The 21,261-nt window shown below is 47.1% G+C and overlaps 1 protein-coding gene across 1 annotated transcript; it reads right to left on the bottom strand.

Moving 5' to 3' along the window:
• Positions 1–5,338: 5,338 nt before the first annotated feature.
• ITGA10 (integrin, alpha 10) lies at positions 5,339–20,347 on the bottom strand. The gene is made up of 30 exons (XM_008579390.1): positions 20,296–20,347; positions 18,729–18,840; positions 18,437–18,546; positions 18,128–18,219; positions 17,800–17,914; positions 16,706–16,833; positions 16,375–16,523; positions 15,577–15,727; positions 15,206–15,371; positions 14,996–15,069; positions 14,597–14,741; positions 14,245–14,393; positions 13,865–14,008; positions 13,547–13,750; positions 13,150–13,280; positions 12,594–12,760; positions 12,355–12,497; positions 11,629–11,742; positions 11,318–11,403; positions 11,030–11,163; positions 10,748–10,848; positions 10,514–10,590; positions 9,982–10,071; positions 9,300–9,384; positions 9,001–9,114; positions 8,658–8,738; positions 8,414–8,527; positions 6,590–6,685; positions 6,190–6,303; positions 5,339–5,880 (listed from the first exon to the last, which is right to left on the bottom strand). The coding sequence occupies exons 1-30, from the start codon at positions 20,345–20,347 to the stop codon at positions 5,815–5,817; spliced, it is 3,504 nt and encodes a 1,167-aa protein (XP_008577612.1). The 3' UTR covers positions 5,339–5,814.
• Between the last annotated feature and the right edge of the window lie 914 nt (positions 20,348–21,261).

Raw genomic sequence — 21,261 nt, 5'->3', positions numbered from 1 at the left:
CCACTGGTGACGATGCTTTATTACATCTAGAGACCTTTGGCCAACTTAGTTACCTCTGCTTCTCCCCTCCCCCACCCGATTCCCTGGCCGGAAAACCAAGCACCAGAGGACTTTTGTTTTGTTGTTTTGGTTTTTTTTAGTAAGCAAACATATTTTTAATTTTTATTTTGCCAGTAATCAGAGAAGTCAAAGAAACCAGGATTTTTTTTAAAAGCTTATTCAGTTGGCAAAATTTTATTTTATTTTATTTTATTAATTTTTATTTTTTTAAAAAGATGACCGGTAAGGGGATCTTAACCCTTGACCTGGTGTTGTCAGCACCACGCTCTCCCAAGTGAGCCATGGGCCGGCCCCAAAATTTTATTTCTAATTTAATTTTTACTAGCATATTCATTTTCACAAATCATACTTATTCCTTATGCCCCTTATCCATTCTCTCCCCTCCCCTACCCCTCCCCTCTTCCCCGCCCCCCCTCTAGTAGATTTGTAGATTTGTTCTCTCCATCCGATGGAGAGATGTTCCTCTGTTGGTTTGTTGCTAGATGATCTGTCCAGTACTGAGACAGGTGTGATCAAGTCCCTCCCTGTTTTACATCGTATTTGAATTCATTTTCTAGCCAACCAACATTATCGTAAATCAGATGCTTCTTCTATTACTCTGGAGTGTGCTTTGTGGAGAGAGAGGACTTTTTTGGGGGGGTTTCTGCTGGTGCCTCTCCTTGTGTCAATGCAGTTGAGAGTCTGCCATGCCATCTGCACAGTGGCTGTGGCTGCTGCTATAGAGACTAGCTGTTTTTGCAGCAGCCATGGCAACTGAGGTGGCTAAAGCCATGTGAAAACAGTGTTTTCAGTGTGCTCTTTACCTGGTTGCAGCTGGGTTCTGCTTACCCCAGCTTCGTGCCTCAGGTGGGGCCCCGGTGTGGTGGTGGCAGCTTGCCTACTTGTGGCTGGGTTTGGCTTCCCCAAGCACGAGAAGATTTGAAGAGAGATTGTAGTGCTAAGCAGAGGACTGAGCACAGATAAAGAATGGCCCACCACAAACTGGGGAACAAAACCCAAGGGAAAAGGGATCAGGCTCAATTTCTTAACACTCTGAGTTAGAAAACGGCAGAGGGGGAAAGAGGAGAGAATTTTTATTTCAAGCATCCTTCCTCTGCAAAAAACAAACAAACAACAACAATGCTAAAAAACAGACTTCACTATTTCCACTGCCCTTGAAGTTCAGATTCTCAGTAATTTTTGTTTGAACAGTCAATCACAGCCAACTGGTCTTCCTGTCTCTCCTTTCTCTTCTCTGCAGCCAGCGAGCCCAAGATAAAGACCAAAGTTCTTTTTTTTTTTTTTTTTTTTTTTTTTTTTTCGTGTCCGGCAACGGGATTGCAACCCTCGGCGCTGCTCCCGCACCTCGCTCAGCCAGTGAGCGGGAACCGGTCTGTATGTGGGACCCGAACCCTCGGTGGGAGCGCCGCCGCACTCCCAACAGCACACTGTAGCAGTGCGCCACCGGGCCGGCCCAAAGACCAAAGTTCTTAATGTGGCTTACAAAGCTCCTCAGGAGCAGGACCCTGCCTTCATCCCCCATCTCATCTGTCATTGCTTTCACAAAAGAGCCTAATACTCAAATTGTTCTATTACAATTTCCATTGCAGTTGGTGATTAATCGTCCCTGAAATGCCTCCTCTCACACTTGGTGGGCCCCCAGGCCAAAAGTTTTTTTTCTATAAAATTTTCCCTTACAATCCTTCCACCCCTACCTAACAAAGCATGTCTCGTGTGTGACATACTCCTAGCATTTACCAATATACAGTCACACGGCCAAAAGTTTTTTTTCTATAAAATTTTCCCTTACAATCCTTCCACCCCTACCTAACAAAGCGTGTCTCGTGTGTGACATACTCCTAGCATTTACCAATATACAGTCACACATCACTTAACAAGGGGTATATGTTCTCATTAGACGATTTTGTCATTGTGTGAACATCATAGTGTACTTACACAAACCTAGATAGTATAGCCTACTACACACCTAGCCTATTACTCCAATAACCCTTGTATATGCTGTCCACCACTATGCAGTTCATGACTGTATTATGTAGCAACCACCTCTTTGTATTTGCCATTATTTGTTCACATGTTTGTTTCCCCTACTAGACTGGGCTCTCTGATGATAGAAGTTGTGTTTTATATTATTCCCATTGCCCAGCACATATAGGTGCTTAATGCCTGATGAGTAATGAATGAAAGGACAAATGAAGGAGCAAAGGAGCAACAATGAAAAGAAAGGAAGGAACTCCACAGTTGCTTCTCTAACCAGTACTGCTCCAAAGGAAGAGGTACCAAGCTTATCGAAGAATAGGTTGGGGTAAGAGAAAGCCCCATTCTGAAGCTATGGATAGATAGGAAAGGGATCATCTCTAGGTGGAGAAAAATATTAAAGGTACTCTTTTAATCATATGAATAAGGAATTAGATGAACCAGTCCTCAAAGAAATCCACCTCCATTTGGGGGCTGGCTGGGAGTAAAGAGGTGAGGGAAGTCTGTCAACATAAGGATGGCCTCAGTCCCAGCCACAGAAATATGCTCCATAAAGGTTGATCAAGTTATAGCCTATACGAAATACACTGATGGCCACCATAGATCATCTCCTGTCACAACTCACCAGCTTGACACAGAATGGAGTCCCTGCCTACTAGGCCAGACAGGCCGCAATTCTTAGGGTTAGAAAACAGAGGCAGAGACATGGTCTCTTAAAGGCTATTGCCTAAGTGCACATATTCCCTGGGGATACTAGAAGAACTTTTGGTGTCTCCAGAGGAATCTAGAAGACACTAGGGTTTCTAAAGAACCTTAAGTTAATCAGCTAATTATCATCATAGAGGGCTTGAGAGCCTATTTAAAGGGGATGAAGCATAGGATAAGATTTAGTTGAAGGAGACAACAGCACATAGAAGAAACATATCTTCAGGGTCTGGGAGATGGATCACCAGAACAGGAACACCACCTGGTGCTTTAATACACCTTCTCATTGATCCTCACAACATACGGTAGGGTACATTATTTTATAACAAAATATCTTTATAATAGTAATCATTTATTGAGCATTTACTATATGCTCACTTTAGTTGGATTATATCATTTAGTCCTCACAAGCTTAATAGGTTTAAAGAGGAGAAAGCCAAGACTTAGAAAAGTTAAATTTGTCCAAGGCCAAAGAGGTTTTAAGTGGTGTAGCCTAGATTTAAACTCAAATCTGTCTTCATTATTTTTTTCTTTTTGGCAACTGGCCAGTACAGGAATCCAAACCCTTGACCTTGGTGTTTTTATAATACCACACTCTAACCAACTGAGCTAACCAGCCAGGCTTGTCCTCATTCCTAACCACAATACTACTAGCCTCTAATTGTTTCCTGAGCCTCAGGGAAGCTCTGATTTTCTCAAGGCCACATAGCTAATAAATGCAGCCTTGAGATTTCAATCTAGCTTTGTGTGCTTCCCAAACCTACACAGTTTACACTGTATGGTCACTTAAGTAGGTAAGAATTGCAGGATGTTAGCACATCTCCAGTGGGAGAGTCACAGAAAACATTTAAAATACTTCATAACTTTGCCTGCCGGGGACTCCACAGTATAAGGGTACTTCAAAAAAAGGTCATGGAAAAATAAAATTAGAAGATAATACAAATCTTTCCATGAATTTTCAGGGTTTTGTTTTATCTCATTTTTTATTTATTTCCATGAACTTTTTAAAGACCCTTTGTCATGGAAAAATAAAATTAGAAGATAATACAAATCTTTCCATGAATTTTCAGGGTTTTGTTTTGTTTATCTCATTTTTTATTTATTTCCATGAACTTTTTAAAGACCCTTTGTTTTTTTTTTTTGTTTTTTTTTTTAAAAAGATGACCGGTAAGGGGATCTCAACCCTTGGCTTGGTGTTGTCAGCACCACGCTCAGCCAGTGAGCAAACCGGCCATCCCTATATAGGATCCGAACCCGCAGCCTTGGTGTTATCAGCACCGCACTCTACCGAGTGAGCCACGGGCCGGCCCTAAAGACCCTTTGTATAAGGTCTCAGGCAAACCAAAAATCTACCTCTCACCATTCCTAAGCAGTCTAGCCTAGGAAATTCAAATAGAGCCAGAAGTCATTTGACACTGAACTTTGACTTTTTTTTTTTTTTTTTTTTTTGGCAGCTGGCTGATGTGAAGATCTGAACCCTTGACCTTGGTTAAAGGCGGTGCTTTAACCAACTGAGCCAACCACCCAGCCATGTTCTGACCATCTGATGTACTGTTCATCCTGCTGGGAAACAGAGACAATGTCCATGACAGTGGCCCTCTGCAGAAGGCCAGAGACATGCCAAAATAAAAATTGTGGTTGGGCCTCAAGAACAGCCTGGAGGACAGGTTCTGTGGCTGTTAGTCAACGGCCCAATCAGGTCTTCTCTTTTCTCAGCTCTAAATGGATGCTGATTCTTCAAATGGCTGTCAGAGCTGCACTTTGAAGACCAGTAATTGACTTTGGTATCCAAAGTCTTAATTACAAAGATATATAAGTTATCCAGTTGTCTATGAGACTCCAATTGCCTTTGCTGGCCATGACCAAAATATGGGGGGTAGAAGGGTGTTCAGAGATAGCAATTAACTTGGGATTTCCAGTAAACATCAAGCAAGAGCTGGCAAACTGATTCCACCAAAGAAGCCCTACAAAATATGGCTTGGGTTGCCTCAGCAACATTTTCCTAGGAGCTGTTTGTGCTACACAACCAGTGTCGAGCACATAAGGGCTTGCTCTGCAGAGACCTCATGCTACTCACTTTGGCTTTTTAATGCAGACCCCATTCATTTGGATCCCATGGGGCTGCTGCTTCCCAAAGCTGGTAAGGTGAAAGGGTTTCTCACCACCAATCAGCACTCCTCTCCTTTCTCTCTGCTTTCTATAAGGAGGCCCCAAGGAGGAGGGCTCAAGAGTGAGTACAGCCTAAGTGGAGAAAACATTGCCTAGGGTACTCAGTCTTCTCTGCTATTCCAGCTCTAGCCACCTGGGGGCCTCTGGATCCAGAAAATTGGGCACCAGTCCCCGGCTTTGCTCCCAAGGAAGGCTGTGAGTTGGGAAGCCCATGCCCAGCAAGCCTGGGGGCAGTTCTGTTTCACCAGCACCTGAGGGCGGGCGAGTGCACCACGAAGTTTCAGGTTTCAGGGAGGTTGGCAGTTGCCTGTCTAAAGGCTTCTCTGTTCCTTGGAATTGTACAGAATGTCTCTTGCGGCTTTTCCTCCTCCCTCCTTTTTTCCTGTTGACTCTCCCCATCCGGCTCTATGAATCACCAGACTCCACAGGAAAGCAGCAGATGTTGACTTTACTTCTTTCAAGCCAACGTCAGCTCCCTCCTGTGGAGTAGGGAGCTGGCAAGAAGGTGAGAGTGTGGGGGAATGGAAGAGGATAACCCTCATCCTTTCCAAATTGTGAGGGGGGACAAAGAAGGAATCTGAAAGGAGTTAGGGACCTAGGCAAAAAATTCTTGATTCCTGTGGATAGGGAAAAAGGTCCCCAAACAATGGCCCCAAGTGTTGGCTGTGGAACCAAGATCATGAGGAGGGAAGCACAGGGTGGGAGCATTGCTAGTTTAGGTGCCATCCCTTCTTGGCTGAGTTAAAGCCTCATCTCTTGCCAGCAGCATCCCCACAAACCAAAAGTCAAGTCAGGCCGCAGGTCTGGGGAGATAGTCCAGAGGCTTCTTCTTGTGCCATCTGAGCCCTCAAACCTCCCCTCTTGAAGAAGTTGCCAGGGAGGTCTTTCTAGAGCCTTATTCTACATTCATTGCTCCAACTTGTCTTCTCTTTTTTCTTCCTTGGGGATTTTCTTACGGGCAAAGAAGCCAAGCTGCAGAGGAAGAGATAAGAGTCACTGCCAAATGCCTTGACTGGGGACCTTGCCAATAGCCCTCAGACTTATCTGAGGTCTTCACTTTTGTTGTGCTTCCAAAAATTGGATTCAAATTTATTTTATTTGGCTTAGTTTAATTCAATAAGCATGTGTGGAGTACAGTGAAGGAGATCTGGGCATGATACCCACAGCCTGATTAGCTGCCTCAGCAGCTAAGCAGCACAAATCCTGTTCTCCCTGCTACCATCAAGGATTCCTCAACTCGTGGGCACTGTGCTCCACACCCCCCACTAAAGAAGTGCTTACCTTCCACAGGCAAAAGACAAGGAGAGCAAGCAGGAGCAGCCCTCCCAGAACACTGCCGATGAGGATCCACAGGGAGATGAGGATAGGGTGGGTCTGGATTACCTCCAGGAGGCTCTGTATGAGAGAAGAGTTGTTTTTACATGTGTCCTTTAACCTAGCTAGCCTCACCCCACATTACAGCAAAGCCAGCCCCCAAATAGAAATAAATAACCTCTTTCTATTCAAAGGAAAGAAACTGAGGCAGGAATGGAGGCAGTGGAACCCTACCCTGATTTATCACTTCTGATTCACTGACTGCTGCCTGATGGAGATGCCTTTTTTTGTGAAAAAGCCTGGTTGCCCTTTCCTCATCCCCATCATCATTATTTTCACAGCTTTCAAACTCAGTCTCCAGTCCCACCTCACTCCAACGGGAGGCTTCAGTCAGCTGTAGGACACTACCCTCCTCAGTTCCCAGCTCGAAGGTGCTGACCACTATCAGAGACTTGAACTTGGCCTGTGGAACAAGTGGGTGGGAAGACATATAAAGTGAGCTGTCATCAGGTGGTGTGGTTCTCTAGAACACTAAGAGCAAAGTTGAGGCTGGGAAGCACAACTTCCAGGTCTCTCGAGACCAGAAGAAACGGTTGAAGATGAATGGGAAAAGAGAGGAAGGGTAATAGATGGAAAGCCCCTGGTGCTTCTTACATGCTGTTTACTCTGCCTGAAATGCATTCTACTGCCCTTTCCTTTGGCTAATCTCTACTCCTCCTTTAGGTTGAAGTTTAGATGTTATCCCCACTGGGAATTAAGGGAGTGTTTCCTCCTAACCCCCACCAACCTGGTGTTTACTTCTCTGTCTTTTGTAGTTGAACTATAAGATCCTTGAAGTTAAGGGCTGTGTCTTATTAACCTTTGTATCCCCAGTGCCTGCTGCCTAGCACAATGCCAAGCATGTAGTAGTTTATCAATAAATCTTTGTTGACAAATAAAATTTTTAAAATTTAAAAAAAGAAAAATACATATATAAAAAGAAAGAATTTTTTTAAAGGAAAATAAATAAATAAATCTTTGTTGAAAGAATGAATAAATGAATGAAAAAAAGATACCAAAGAAGTTAAAGAGAGAATTAGACTTGGAGAAGGGTAGTTTGTCAGACTCAATTTCCCTAAACCATATGCCTACATCCCAGGGATCTTGTGTCATTCAAAGTAGATAGTTTCTGGAAAAGCAGCCCTACTACTAAATAGCCCTTATAATTAAGATACCATTTTCCCGCTCAGGAACTCACACTCACTCACGACTGCCTATCATATGAAGGTACTTCAAAAAGTTTGAGGAAAAATAGAATTGAAAGATAATATGAATCTTTCCATGAACTTTTTGAAGTATCCTCATATTAAGTTCAATTTTATCTCCCTAGCTTCAAAGACCTTTCATAATCTAGATCCCTCTCAACTATACAGTCTTACTTCCCACTACCCCTCAACACAAATCCTGTATGTACTATCAATTATTTACTCATTTATTTAACAAAAAACGTATTAAGCACATACAATGAGTTAGGCATGGTGCTAACTGTTGGAGATATTCTCCTCAGTTTTGGCCTCATACAGGGCCTTTTATACAATAGGCACTTGATAGATTATTAATTGATATTAAATTATAATTATATTTTTATATAATTATATATAATATATAATTAAATTATAAATATAATTGATATTAATATTAAATTTAGGTATCCTGTAAATGTTGATTGGTTATTGATATAACACTAAGGGATGGCAAATGGAGGAAAATACAAGGATAATAAGTAGCTTCTATCGCGTGTTCACCATATGTCCAGCCCATTATTTATTTATTCCTTACAACACCCCATGAAGTAGATATTATCATTTTAGAAATCAGGAAAAAGGGCCGAGCCTGTGGCGCACTCGGGAGAGTGCGGCGCTGGGAGTGCAGCAGCGCTCCCGCCGCGGGTTCGGATCCTATATAGGGATGACCGGTGCGCTCACAGCGCTCACTGGCTGAGCGCGGTGCGGCCGGTCTCAAAAAAGGACAAAAAAAAAAAAAAATCAGGAAAAAGAAGTTTAGAGAGATGTATTAACTTGCTCACTGTCAAATAGCTAGTAAGAAGCAAAACTGAAACTTGAACGTGGGTCTATCTACCTCCACAACCCATGCTTAAGTTGCAGATAGGAGCAGAAAGGGAAAGTAGTGGAAAAAGAAAGGTTTACCTTACCCTCCGGAAAAATTCATTGTGAACCAGCCTCAGTAGTCCAACAGAGACCTCAGTCCCTTTTGCCAGCTGCCCAAGGTGGCACCTCACGACTTGACACCAAGTATTGCTCCCATTCTACCAGAAGAGAGACAGATCAGGACCCTGGGGTGGAAAGATCCTCTTCCCCACTCCATTTCCCACCCCCCATCCCAAGGCACTTGACACTACTTGAATTCCCACTCTGGACATCCTCCTGTGACCATACCAGTCTGTTTGTGTGCTGAAGCTCCTCTGGATGCGCAGGTGGCCCTGAGGGCTTGGTCAGGTTCTGTACTGTGCAGCTTGCCTAGAGGAAGATCCAACTTGAAAGACCCTCCTGATGGAGGGTCACTCCAGGCTGAGCAAGAACATACACTCCTGTAGTTTTTCCCTGTATAATCCCCCTTTCTTCCCTCCCAAAGAAGCCATATATGTAAAAGAAAGGTCCCCCATGGGGAGGAGCCCCAAGAGCAGTGGCCCAACAGACAGGCAGCTGGTGTGATGTCCAGCTTCAGTGAGTCCAGCAACTCAAGATGGCAGAGTTCCACACACTCCCGGCTCAGACTCACATTGTTAGTGATGACTTGAGACAGTGACAGGAAGTAATTGCCCCCATGGGCCACAGCTGGAAGGAGGGATGAGATGATGAGGCCACTGACCATATAGCAGCCAAGGTTCTGAACCTGAGAGAATTGGAAATTAGAATAAGTGGGAGCCAGAAGCAAACCCTTCTTTATCTGTTCCTCTTCATGCCAGATACCACTGAAATCCAAAAGAGAGTGTACCCGTCCTTTTCCCACACAGCTTTTGCTCTTTTTTCCCCTTCCTTCCCCCACCCCATCATGCCAAGACCCCTTCAGATTCTTACCCTAAGAGTGGTTTTGAATTCAGGGCCAGGACCCACTGGGAGGGTCCCATATGGGTGAACCTCATAGCGGTGCAGTGTGGACTCACTGTGTAGACACCAAGTCAGAAAGTACATGGTCACAGCCATGACACAAACACAGAGACACATGATCAGCACACATACATGGATTTGAGGAAGTCAGGGCCAGCACATGGATAAAGAGATGGGGGTACATGGAAAAGACAGAAATAAAACACGACATAACTTGATTCAAACTTTTTTTTTTTTTTTAAGATGACCAGTAAGGGGATCTCAACCCTTGACTTGGTGTTGTCAGCACCACACTCTCCCAAGTGAGCTAACCGGCCATCTCTATATAGGGATCCAAACCTGTGGCCCTGGTGTTATCAGCACCACACTCTCCCAAGTGAGCCACGGGCCGACCCTAGACTTGATTCAAACTTTATGGCCACATCCCATATCCCCTAATCCCAGTGCCAATGCCCAGGGCCTGGCAAAACCCCACAGCTAGGTAAGTAAGATGCTTGAAAGAGAAGGTTCAGCCTGAATGGGATTGAGGGCAAAAAGACTGAGCAGCCCCAAAGGTTTGGGTTCTGGGAACACTGAAACATATGGAAGGAGAGAGAGGAAACATGAGGGATATGGGGAGAGAACTGGGTCCCGGCTAAGAGCTGGGCCATACCTAGAGAACAGGAGGTGAGGTTCATATTGGATGTAGGCTGAGGTGTGGGCTGTGTTATCTTGAAGGGTCCCATTTCTCTCCAGGCTATTGCTGTAGGGTCAGGGGGGAGGTTCATATCTCAACCCCCCTCAGACACTCCTCTCTGCAATTAGAGGAGTCACCACTATTCCTCCCTCTCTCCCCCTCCAGTCAAGACCCAATAGGAGAAGTCTAGGAGGAAGTTCCCCTTGTTCTCACCTCATGGCTGTCAGCCTCACGAAAACCTGGCTCAGGAGGGAGGAGCAGCTGAACTCAAACTCTAGCAGAAAGGTCACCTAGGGGCAGGGGACATGGGGTAATAGTAGATTCTTCCTCATGGGACCACTAGAGAAACAGGAGCTCTTGTGTGCCAAGTTATACGAGAGGTTCATATCTCAACCCCCCTCAGACACTCCTCTCTGCAATTAGAGGAGTCACCACTATTCCTCCCTCTCTCCCCCTCCAGTCAAGACCCAATAGGAGAAGTCTAGGAGGAAGTTCCCCTTGTTCTCACCTCATGGCTGTCAGCCTCACGAAAACCTGGCTCAGGAGGGAGGAGCAGCTGAACTCAAACTCTAGCAGAAAGGTCACCTAGGGGCAGGGGACATGGGGTAATAGTAGATTCTTCCTCATGGGACCACTAGAGAAACAGGAGCTCTTGTGTGCCTCCTTCCCTGAACTCCCAGACCCCACGGATCTCAGCCCCTGCTCTTCCAGAGCCCCTTTCTCATTCTGGGTCCCAGCTCACCTTGGCTCCAGTCTGGAAGACAGGATACCCCACACTGCAGAGCCGGGCATGAGCGGAAGGGGATGAGCATTCCACCTTTACTGGGCTGTCCCTCTGAGGGCAGAGGAATAGGGGTGAAGGCTGGAGCTGGAGCTGCAACCACTCTCCTTCCCACAACCCCTAAACACTGAGCCTTTCTCCGGAGTACCTCACAGCTGAGGCCAATACCCCTCCCTGTCTTCTTCTTCCTTTTCTACTCCTTTCTCGCCTCCTCCCGAACCCCCACCTCCAAGGGCACCTGAATGAGACTGGCCAGGTGGAGGTTTCTAGAGAAGCTGAGGTGCAGGCTAGTGTTATAGGCATTTTCCTTCCTGTTCTCCAGAGTTGCTGATACCAGCACTTTCCGCCGGCCACCTCGAACCATGAATGGGGCTTTCCTGGGAGTGGTAAACAAGAGAAAGACCAGGAATTGAAGGATTGCCAAAGTTTCACTTCTGTTATCCTGGAAAAGAAACAACACCCTAGTTCCCTTCAAGTTCCTTCCGTTCTGTCTCAGGTCACCCTGGTTTGCCCAGTTCATGTCCATCCAACCTGGAGCCTCTGACATCCATATTAGCTTGAAGTACCAGGTCTGTAACACATTCATTGTCAAGGCCACAATCCTTTGAGAAGGGGACCTGGAAGAGAAAGAAGGGGCTGAGGGCTGAGACGAGGGTGAAGAGAAAGGAATGAAATTGGGGAAAAGTGAAGAGAAAAGAGTGGGAGTCTTATCAGAGTACACTTTGATTCGAGGGGTCCAGGTCAGGTTTCACTTTGATCGCATGTCTCCTCCCTCCCCTTTCTTTTGAATTCACTGGGGCAGTGTTGGGAACCAAGGCAGGGCAGGGCTTGGCAATGCTGACCAGCTTTCGTATGGAGGTGGGTGAGCCCTCATCCAGTACAGGCCCTGGCTTTGTGGTGTTGTCCAAGGCAAAGATCACAGTCAAGGCCACTGGCCGGAGGTAATCTGTCATATCCTGAGGAAAACCGAGTCAAGAATCATGGAGAGCCAGGGTTATAGGTACAACCCAGGCCCCTGGCAAAATGTGATAACTATAGTGATAATTTATTTATTTATTTTTTTTTAAAGATGACCGGTAAGGGGATCTCAACCCTTGACTTGGTGTTGTCAGCACCACGCTCAGCCAGTGAGCGAACCGGCCATCCCTATATGGGATCCGAACCCGGGGCCTTGGTGTTATCAGCACTGCACTCTCCCGAGTGAGCCACGGGCCGGCCCTATAGTGATAATTTATAGAGTACTTTCTGTGTGCTGGGCACTGTTCTAAGGTTTTATCAATACTTTGAAATTTAATTCTAATACAACTCCTATGACATAGTTATTACCATTTTCACCACCACTTTGCAGACAAGGAAACTGCAGTTTGGAGGTTAAGTGACTTGCCAGAGTTCATAGATGGTAAATGTCAGAGCTAGGATTCAAACCCAGATCAGCTTGACTCCAAAGTCTAAATCGTCTCACTTTCCCGGCTTCAGCTTTCTTGCTGATCCAGCTGAAATCTCTCCTCTGACCCAGCCTCTCCTCAGTCTCAGGCCCTGTGGCAAAGCAGTTCCTGACTCCTCCTCACCAGCACATGGAAGTGCAGCTGCTCACAAGTGATATTTCCCACACCGAGCTGGAGCCGCCGAGGGGACAGCCTCTGGCCAGAGCCATCAAACGCTGCACGTGCCCCAGCCGTCCACTCATCCAGTGATGCTGTGAACCACATGTCTGAACAGGGGAGGCAAAAGTGAGGGTGGAGAAGGGACCAGAGACCAAAGCAGACAAGGGGTTGAGGGTCACCTGGGATGCACTCTAGTCACTCACAGAGTTGGCGATCCCAGCGACCAGGAGTACGGGAGGTCACTTGGAAGCAAAGGGCTGCGGTCAGGCAGGCTGCCTCCTGGCCTCGCCGCATACAGTTCTTCTGAACCACACTGATGGCTGGTGGAGTCACATCCAGTGATGGGGCCAGGCGGACAATGGGCTGGGAGCTGGGAATGGGGTGAGAAATAAATTCTAGCAGGAGGAGGTAAGCCCTTTGAGAAGTGTAACCCCAGCGTTTGCCGCCCCATGGTCAAAAAAAGAACAAGGGGCTGGATGCACATGTGTCACTCTCCCCTGAACCCTGTGACAGAAGTAAGATCATAGATTGAATTCAATAAGCACTTACCATGTGCTAGGCACTGTGTTAAAACCTTTACATGGATTATCTCATTTAGTCCTCACAAATAAACCTATAAGGTAGGTACTATTATTATCGCCATTTTATAAGCTAGGAATGGAGGCACAAGAAACCCAAATCTAAGTCCATGACTGCAAAGCCCTTGCTCTTAACAGCTATGCTCTGCTGTTCACTGCTACCTGAGATAGGACCCCTCACCTGAGTAGGATGGCTGCTCCCTGGGCACCCACTGCCACATCTACCAGACCATCTCCATCCAGATCTAGCCGGCCATCCACACTTCGGCCAAAGTAGCTGAGGGCCTGTGGCATGGAGACAGCAGCAATCCGCTGAGAGGAAGAGAGGGGAGTCAGGGACTCACATGTCTGGTTTCACAGGTTCCCCACTTGGCTCTTTCTAATCCTCCCAATAGGAATAAGAACAAGAGAAATTTGGCTGTGTTCAGCAGTCCCTAGTCCAGCAACCTGTATTCTACCCCACCACCTCACTATTTTGCGTAGTGGGTCTCAAGCCAAGGGGACTATTGATAATCAAAAGCACACCTCTCTTCCCCCTCCCTGTCGCCATGTCCCTGCTTTATCTGAGCATTCCTGACCTGGGCAGGATGGGGCCTGACTCCACTTTGGGTTCCATGATACAGGTACAGTGCTCCCTGGTGCCCATCCTCCAGGGGTGCTCCCACAGCCACATCAGCAAAACCATCTTGGTTCAGATCAGGAAGAGCACCCATGGCAAAGCCAAACCGAGCATCCTGTGGGGGGTCCGGCTGAAGTGTTCCTTGGAGCGTCAGCAAGGAGCGCTGATGGAGATGAGGATGAGACAGAAGATGCTAATCTGACAGCCCCAACCTCTCAGCAAGCCTCCCTCCATCCCTCCCCCACCCCAAGTCCTAAGGGGTCCCAGCAAGTCTCACCTGGCCCACTAGATATACATAAACACGTCCTGTCTCCTTGTTCTGGATTCCCAGGAACATGGGGGCAGCCACAAGTAAGACATCAGTTGTTCCATCTCTATCTGTATCCAATGGGCAGAGCTCACTGCCAAAGTATGAGCCAATCTGGGGAGTGGTGGGTGGTGATTACCCCAGAGAAAAGGGAAGGTGATTGTGGACAAGCGGACTCAGTCGGAAGCACTCACCAGCCTGCCAGTCTGGTCCTTACATCCCTGACAGACTCTGCCAACCAGAATTCAGCATAGACTTTTCAGGCCTCTCTCTTGTCCCTTCACATTCTTCCCTCACATCCTGGAGGTCCTTGGGGCTCCAAGAGTCCTACCCTCCCTTGGATGTCCTACCTGCTCCCCCTGGAGGCTCTGGGCGACCCTCACAGCCCCATCTTTCTTCAGCTGGAAGGCAATGACTTTTCCTCGATGTCTAAACCGAGGAGCCCCTGAGAGAAAGAGGCGGCGTCCACCGCGCAAAAGCATGGAGGAAACGGAGTAACCTAGAAATGGGCAAGGTATCGGAGGTAAATGGGAAAGAAGATGGGGTCGGAGTGTACAGGGGGAACACAGGAGGAGGTACCAAGGAAAGTAATAAGAGGTCAGTGAAAAACTTCATGACTTAGAGGGAGTACTTCATACCCCCCACTAGGGAAGTGTTTCCTTTCCCCACACCCCCAGTTCTCTGCAGCTCTCTGCTACTTACCCAGGTAGGCTGCATGGTTCTGCAATGCAGGGGGAAACTCATCTTCCAGGGCCGTTCGTGGGGGGAAAAGGCGGTGACCTTCTTCAAGCCATAGCACTGAGCCTCCCCAGTCATAGGCCCCCACCATCCCAAAGAGAATCCCATCCTGTGGGGTAAAAACAGATGGGGGTCACTGAGAAGACAGTGGGAAGTAAGGAGAAAAAACTCTGCGGGAGTTAGAGGATCAGTGAGGGTAAGATGGGGTCAGCTGGAATGGCATGGGAAGGTCAGCATGGAGATTGTCTAAAGGAGGAATTTGGAAGGGCTCTGGGGTTAAAGTTGTTTGACTCAGGGATTGGAAGGAGTCATAAAAGGGTCAGAGGCTAGGAGGTGTCATGGTGGGGTCAGAGTCTGTCCAACCTGTAGACGATGAGTGGAGAAACCAATCTGAGACATTTCCAGCCCAAAGGAGCTTTCATTTTCTCCATGGGACCCTTATGCATGAGAAAATATTGAGGCAATATCAGGAGAATACGGTTCCCCCTTTGACCTACTGAACTCACTCCAGAACCCCATCTACACTCCAGAACTCACCCTACCCTACCTGCATTTCCCTGGGGTAATCTTTACCTTCAAGACCAAAAATCCGGTCTCCTAGGGCATCCACAATATCAGTCAGTGCAGCCTCATCTGTAACATTGAAGAAAAATCGCTCATCTGGATCACTGGCAATAGCTCTGATTTCCCGTAGGAAAGAGCTGGGGTCTCGCTGCCGCCGGAGATAGTGCCCGAGGACCTGAGGTCAGGAGATCAAGATGGGGTATGTTCACTGTATGCAGTGAGGTGTCAGAGCTGGTACAGAACACAACCAACTAAAGTGAAGGAGGGGAAATATGGTTGAAGTATGGGAAGTAGTTAATGCCCCTGTCTTCTTCAAGTTCCCTGTCCTCAAAGTCACCGCCCATCACCCCGATCCTTCCAAACCCAGAGTGGATTCTCACTGCAATCCCATAGCGTGTCACTCTTCCAGCCTCACAGGCCTTTAGTGCTGCAGGAAGCTCCTCTCCATCATGTGATTCTCCATCTGTGACAACCACCAGTAGCCTGGCAGCCTCTGGTCGGCCACCATGGGACTGACTGAACCCTTCTGTGCTGAGAAGAGAGAAAAAGGAATGAGGTGTGATCAGATATACACGCACACACACACACACAGAGGACTTAACACTGTCAGCAGTTCACAGAGGTCAGGTATCTTGCCTTTTAGGCCATTTCCTATCAGTGTCTAATATAAAGGCTGGCACAGAGTAAGAGCTTAAATGTCTGAATGTCATAGAACATATAGAGTAGTATATCATCAATGCAAATAAGTACAAAATTCATTCATTAGTAGATTCATTTTAAAAATATTGCATTCAGGAGGACAAATATTAAGAAAATGTAGAATAGAGGAGAATAGCCAGGTCAGGGAGTCTTCCCAGAGCTGAGTTTTGAATGAAGTTTAGAAAGTGGGCTAGGACATGAGTGGTGGAGAACCTGAGGGCCAAGATCAAAGTTGGAGTGGAGGAATGGAGAGAGAGAGAGAGTTCTGTCTGCATGGAGAGACACAGAGGTAGACACTTGTAGAATGCAGTGAGAGGGAGTGCAACGACAGCCAATGTAGCCTTCCTCCACTCACCATTAGCGTGCAAAGACGAGCATGGGAGACATCTCGGGATGTACACACTACACTCCAAACCCTCCCCTAACCCTTCTAAGCTTTCTCACTCTGATCTCCCACACTGCCCTTCCCAGTGCCTCACCAGGCCACCATTATTGCTTGGGCAGTCTTTGTTTCTCGTCCCTCCCGCCGACTGAGGTTCCTTGCTGCTCTCACCACTTCTTCCTTGGTTCGGAAATCTCCCAGGGACCACTCATGTACAGGGTTCTCCCCATACTGTACCAGTCCCACCTGAGAATAAAGTGTGCACTCAAGTGGAATGTGTGCATGTGGGAGGGGGGAAGCGGAGGGAGGAGAAGGTGGGTAAAAGAGGGGAGATGGACACCTGAACACAATTAAAGACACTGTGTACATTTATCTCCTCTTTCCCTGTCTCTCCCCACTCCAAGCCCACCCATATTGTCTTCTCTTACCTGTATCTGCTCTGGATCAATAAATAGTCTCCCTACCAGTCTTCGTAGGAAGGTCTGAACTTCAGACCAGGGGTAGATGCTGTTGGAGCCATCCAAAACAATGACGACATCCATGTATGTGGGGCAGCCTAGGAGGAGGGGATGGTGATAAGGAACAAAGAGATAGGAGGATATTGGGCTGGGGACAACACGGGAAAGAGGTCATAGGAGGGCACATTCAATTCAAATATTTATTAGGCACTTTATTTTTATTTATTTATTTATTTATTTGTGGCTGGCCAGTATGGAAAACCGAACCCTTGACCTTGGTGTTACAAGGCCACGCTCTGAACAACTGATTATTAGGCACTTACATGCAAGGCAGTGTGACAGGCCCTGGGTAAGTGTATAAGTGAATAAAAGAGGTGACAGGCATATATACAATCTACTAAAAAACAAAGAAGGAATTAAGCGCTAGGTGGAAACAATAGCACCACTCTGTGCTATGGGAGAATAAAAGAGGGTCAGTTCTGATGATGGAGAATCAAGGGGGTGGCGACTAAGAAGATACTGAAGACTAAGGATGTTTGAGGAGAGGAGAATAAAAGAAAGGTATTTGGGTAGAGAACACTATACAAAGGGAGATGGAAGCATGAAAACAGATGACACATAGAAGAATGGTAAGGTGAATGCTACGGACAAGGCACAGGACGTGTAGAGGGATAAAATGAGTAGTTTTGGGGGTTTTTTTGACCGGTAAGGGATTGCAACCCCCGGCACAGTGTGGTCCACACCACACTCAGCCAGTGAGCGCACCAGCCATCCCTATATAGGATCCGAACCTGTGGCCTCGGTGCTACCAGAGCCATACTCTCCTGAGTGAGCCACGGGGCTGGCCTGGTAAAGTGAGTTTTTGAAGTTGGTTAGATCAGATTATGGAGTCTCAATGCCCTGGTTAGTAGTCTGAATTCTAATTAGGAAACATGGAGATTTTGCAAGCACATTAGGTAGCAACAAGGCTACCCATGCAGGCCCTCTGCCAGGCATCATACCCTTTTGCCCCATCATTTTCCCACCCACCACCCCCTTCCTCTGTTCTCAGTTCTCAGGCTCACGTTGGGCAGTGGGTGCCAGGCTTCCCTGGGGCTGGAATGAAGCATCCACACGGGCGCATATCCCAGAACTGAAGACAGAGCTGCCACAAGCATGAGACCAGAGAGGAGCACAGGCCTGGGGATGGGTGGGGGAAATAGTTACTTCTAGGCTTAGGAGGGCACCCTCAGAACATGCTTTCAGTCATAGAGAACACTCCTGAGAGTCTCTACCTTGCTTCTAGTTTTTAACTCCTTGACCCCTCCTCATAGACCAGTTCCCCTTAACACACTGCTCTTGTCTCTGCCACGAACCTTCAAATACCCTGCCACCACCCTTTCCTTAGCTCACCATGAATCCCCCATCACCATCTGTCTCTAGTAGAGACATCCCCAGGTGCATATTCATAGCAGGACGAGATGAATTTCCCAGTTGATAGTCACCTGGTTGAAGGAGGGTGGAAGAGATTGAGATCATGAGGTCACAGATGAGGTGCTTGAGTTAAGGGTGATTTTGGAAGAGAATGAAAAGGGATCAGAATCAAGTTGGGGACAAGGAGTATGCGGGTTATGGGGAGTGGAAATGTGAGGTATAAGAGAGGAAAGCTGCTAGGGTTTCAAGGTCAAGGGTTAGAAAGGGAAGGGTCAGGAATCTTCTTACCCAAGTGGCCCTTGGCACATGGGGCATTGCGGGGCCCCCCTACAGGGCAGCGATAAACGTCCCCCCTCCGGTCGCCTGAAGGCCCATCCCAGGGGGCGCCCACCAGCATCCTGGGAGGAGGATGTGAATATAAGCATAGGGCAAACATGTCCCTTGACATAAAGCAGAGAAAAAGTGCATGGCGGTGGCAAGTTTAGAGCCCCAGCTACCTTTAAAAGAACAGATCAGCTTAGACCCCCATCTATCTTGCCTCCCCTTTACAGCACTATTACGGTTCCGTTTTCCTCCTCACCATCGCTGTCCACCCCCTACATGTTGTAAGACACTGTATCCAAATTCAGCCTCTGGTGGCCCTGGGAATAGCCGTGGGTGATGCACATCCAAGTTAAAGGGGGAGCAGAGACCTAGGGAGCCAGGATCATAAGGTTAGCATGAAGGGCTCAGAGCCGATGAATGACTAGAAGCACAGCCAGAGAGAAGCCGTTAGAGAATGTCTTAATCTCAATCTATCTGCCTGCTCCTTACTCACAAGCTCTCCTGGCCTCTGTCAATGTCACGTACTCAGAGCCCCAAGCAAGAATAGTCCCCTTCCCATGTCTGGGTCCAGCTGTCTAATCTGTGGTTCTCTGGCCATGCTGATGCACAGCTGTGTTTCCATTCTCACCCCTGAAATCTCATTCACAGACATGTCTGGAAAGATTGTTACTCTTCTCCACATCATTCCTCCTACACATCCTCCTCCCCAAACTGTGAGGGTCAAAAGAGGGAGAGGGCCTTTCTGCTGTCCCAGAACAACCATATCTTCTAAGTTCTCCCAAAATCCAGGACCACAGAACAAGAGGAGGCTAAGGAGCACTGTGTGTCTGGGTCTCTCCTATCTCTTCTTGACTCCTAGTGTCATTGTCACACCCTCACTCTCTTTCTCCAATGTCTAGGTCCATGGTTGATTCTAGCCCTGGAAACCTCAGTGGTAATTAACTGGGTGGGGCTACCCGCCTTCCCACACACAGAGTTTGCCATCTATTCTTGCCAAGGGTCCCATTACCCCAAAGTTTCAACTCATCCACCCCCCCCAACTGCCCCCTGCCTACCTCCGTGGTTTCCTCGCCCTTCAGCCCACTCTCAAGGCACCCAGGCACATCCTAGCTGACTCTCCCTCTTTTGACCCCAATCCCTTTAAAATCAGAGCTGGTATTTTAGGAAACAAAGATTACAGGGCACCAGCAAGGGTAAATTCCAGGCCTCTTGTCCCTCCCATGGTTTTCCCCCTAACTGTGTCTTGCTCCTAACTTTCAAGCAACCCCCTCTCAGGCTACTCCCTCCCGCCACCACTACCAAAGGCTATAGCTCTATTCCAAACCATGCTCATTTTCAGAACGGTGTTTTGTTTGTGAGCCTTTTTGCATCCATTAAACTGGCAGGGCTGTATGACCAGGAACTGTAGCTCATCGATTAGATAAACCCAGAGTTCTGACCACATAGTTAGTCAGTTATGCCTCAGTTCCCAGGGACCACCAAGGGTAGGGAGAAGTAGCAGGGCGGGGGGGATAACAGAAATCAAACTAGCCACGTGGAAGATCACATCATGTTTCTTTTCTGTCTCCTCAGTGCTGCTGGGCTTAGGACAAGGTTTTAGATAATTAGACACAAATCTTATGCAAGGTCTTAAGCAGCTTCGGCCTCTGCCAGTCTCAATAATGAAGCAGTTATATGTGGGGACATTAACACACACACAAAATGTAGAATCAGTGTTAACTACCTACTCTAACTCCCAAAGGATTTTAACCTAATGGTCCCAATTCCAAACAATCCATATATCTTCCATTCCCACCAGAAACCAAGAACTTAACCTCCCTCACCTGTCAGGAACATCAGGGGCAAGAACAGGTGAGGGATGAGGAGGAACTCCATGCCTGGTCGTTGTCTGTCCTGTATGAGAAGTCCTCTGTGCCTCTGTCCCTCTCCTTTTCTGTTTTCTTTCCTTTCCCTCCCATCCTGCCCCCTCCCACTGGCTGCTAAAAATAAAGTTGGGAGGAGTGATGGTGGGGAACTGTGGGGAGCCCCAGACCAAGGAAAGGAAGACTGAATGATCTTAGTCTATTTCTCTGCCTTGGTGCTGCCCCCTGGAGGCCTCATCTCAATATCTAAACACAACGCAATTTTTGGCCATTTCTCTTTTTTTCTTCTTTTATTGTTGTCAGGTCAATAATACTTTCCTCAGATTTGGAATAGAGGTAGGAGTGGAAGATAGATTCTTTTTATTTCCTAACCATATTTATCTCCCCCTGGGATACGGAAAATGAAGACGCTAATAGCAGGGATATAATTTCTCTACCCAACCAAGGGAGTCCCTAACTGTGAAGACACAGCCCCAAAACCAAGCCTTACCAACACCACTACACTTAGTTATGTTCGTGGCTCTCAGCCTATGCTGCCTTGTGGAGTTAATAATTTTTGGAGAACTGTATCTATGAACTGGTATGGAGCCAGTACAATTGCTTTAGCATTAAACACACACACAACCTAACTCCTCAACTAGGCTATAACTTCTTAAGGTTGGGACCAAAGAGCTTCTTAGATTTTTTTTTTTTTTTGGGCAGCTGGCCTGCACGGAGATCTGAACCTTGACCTTGGTATTATAACACTGTGCTCTAACCAGGTGACCTAATTAGTCAGCCCCTGAGCTTCTTAGCTTTTTGTATGTCCACTACCTAGTATTTTTCCCGGCACACTGTAGATGCTCAATAAAAATCTGTGGGTGATGATGCTAGTGGCCAATCCCATGGAAAACCGAAACCATAGTGACAGGCATAGGGGCTTCAAAT

This window comes from Galeopterus variegatus, unplaced genomic scaffold (assembly GCF_000696425.1).
Source record: "Galeopterus variegatus unplaced genomic scaffold, G_variegatus-3.0.2 Scaffold1873, whole genome shotgun sequence".
Taxonomy (NCBI): Eukaryota; Metazoa; Chordata; class Mammalia; order Dermoptera; family Cynocephalidae; genus Galeopterus; species Galeopterus variegatus.
The sequence above is the reverse complement of the archived record's forward strand: the minus strand, read 5'-3'. Positions and strand labels throughout refer to the sequence as shown.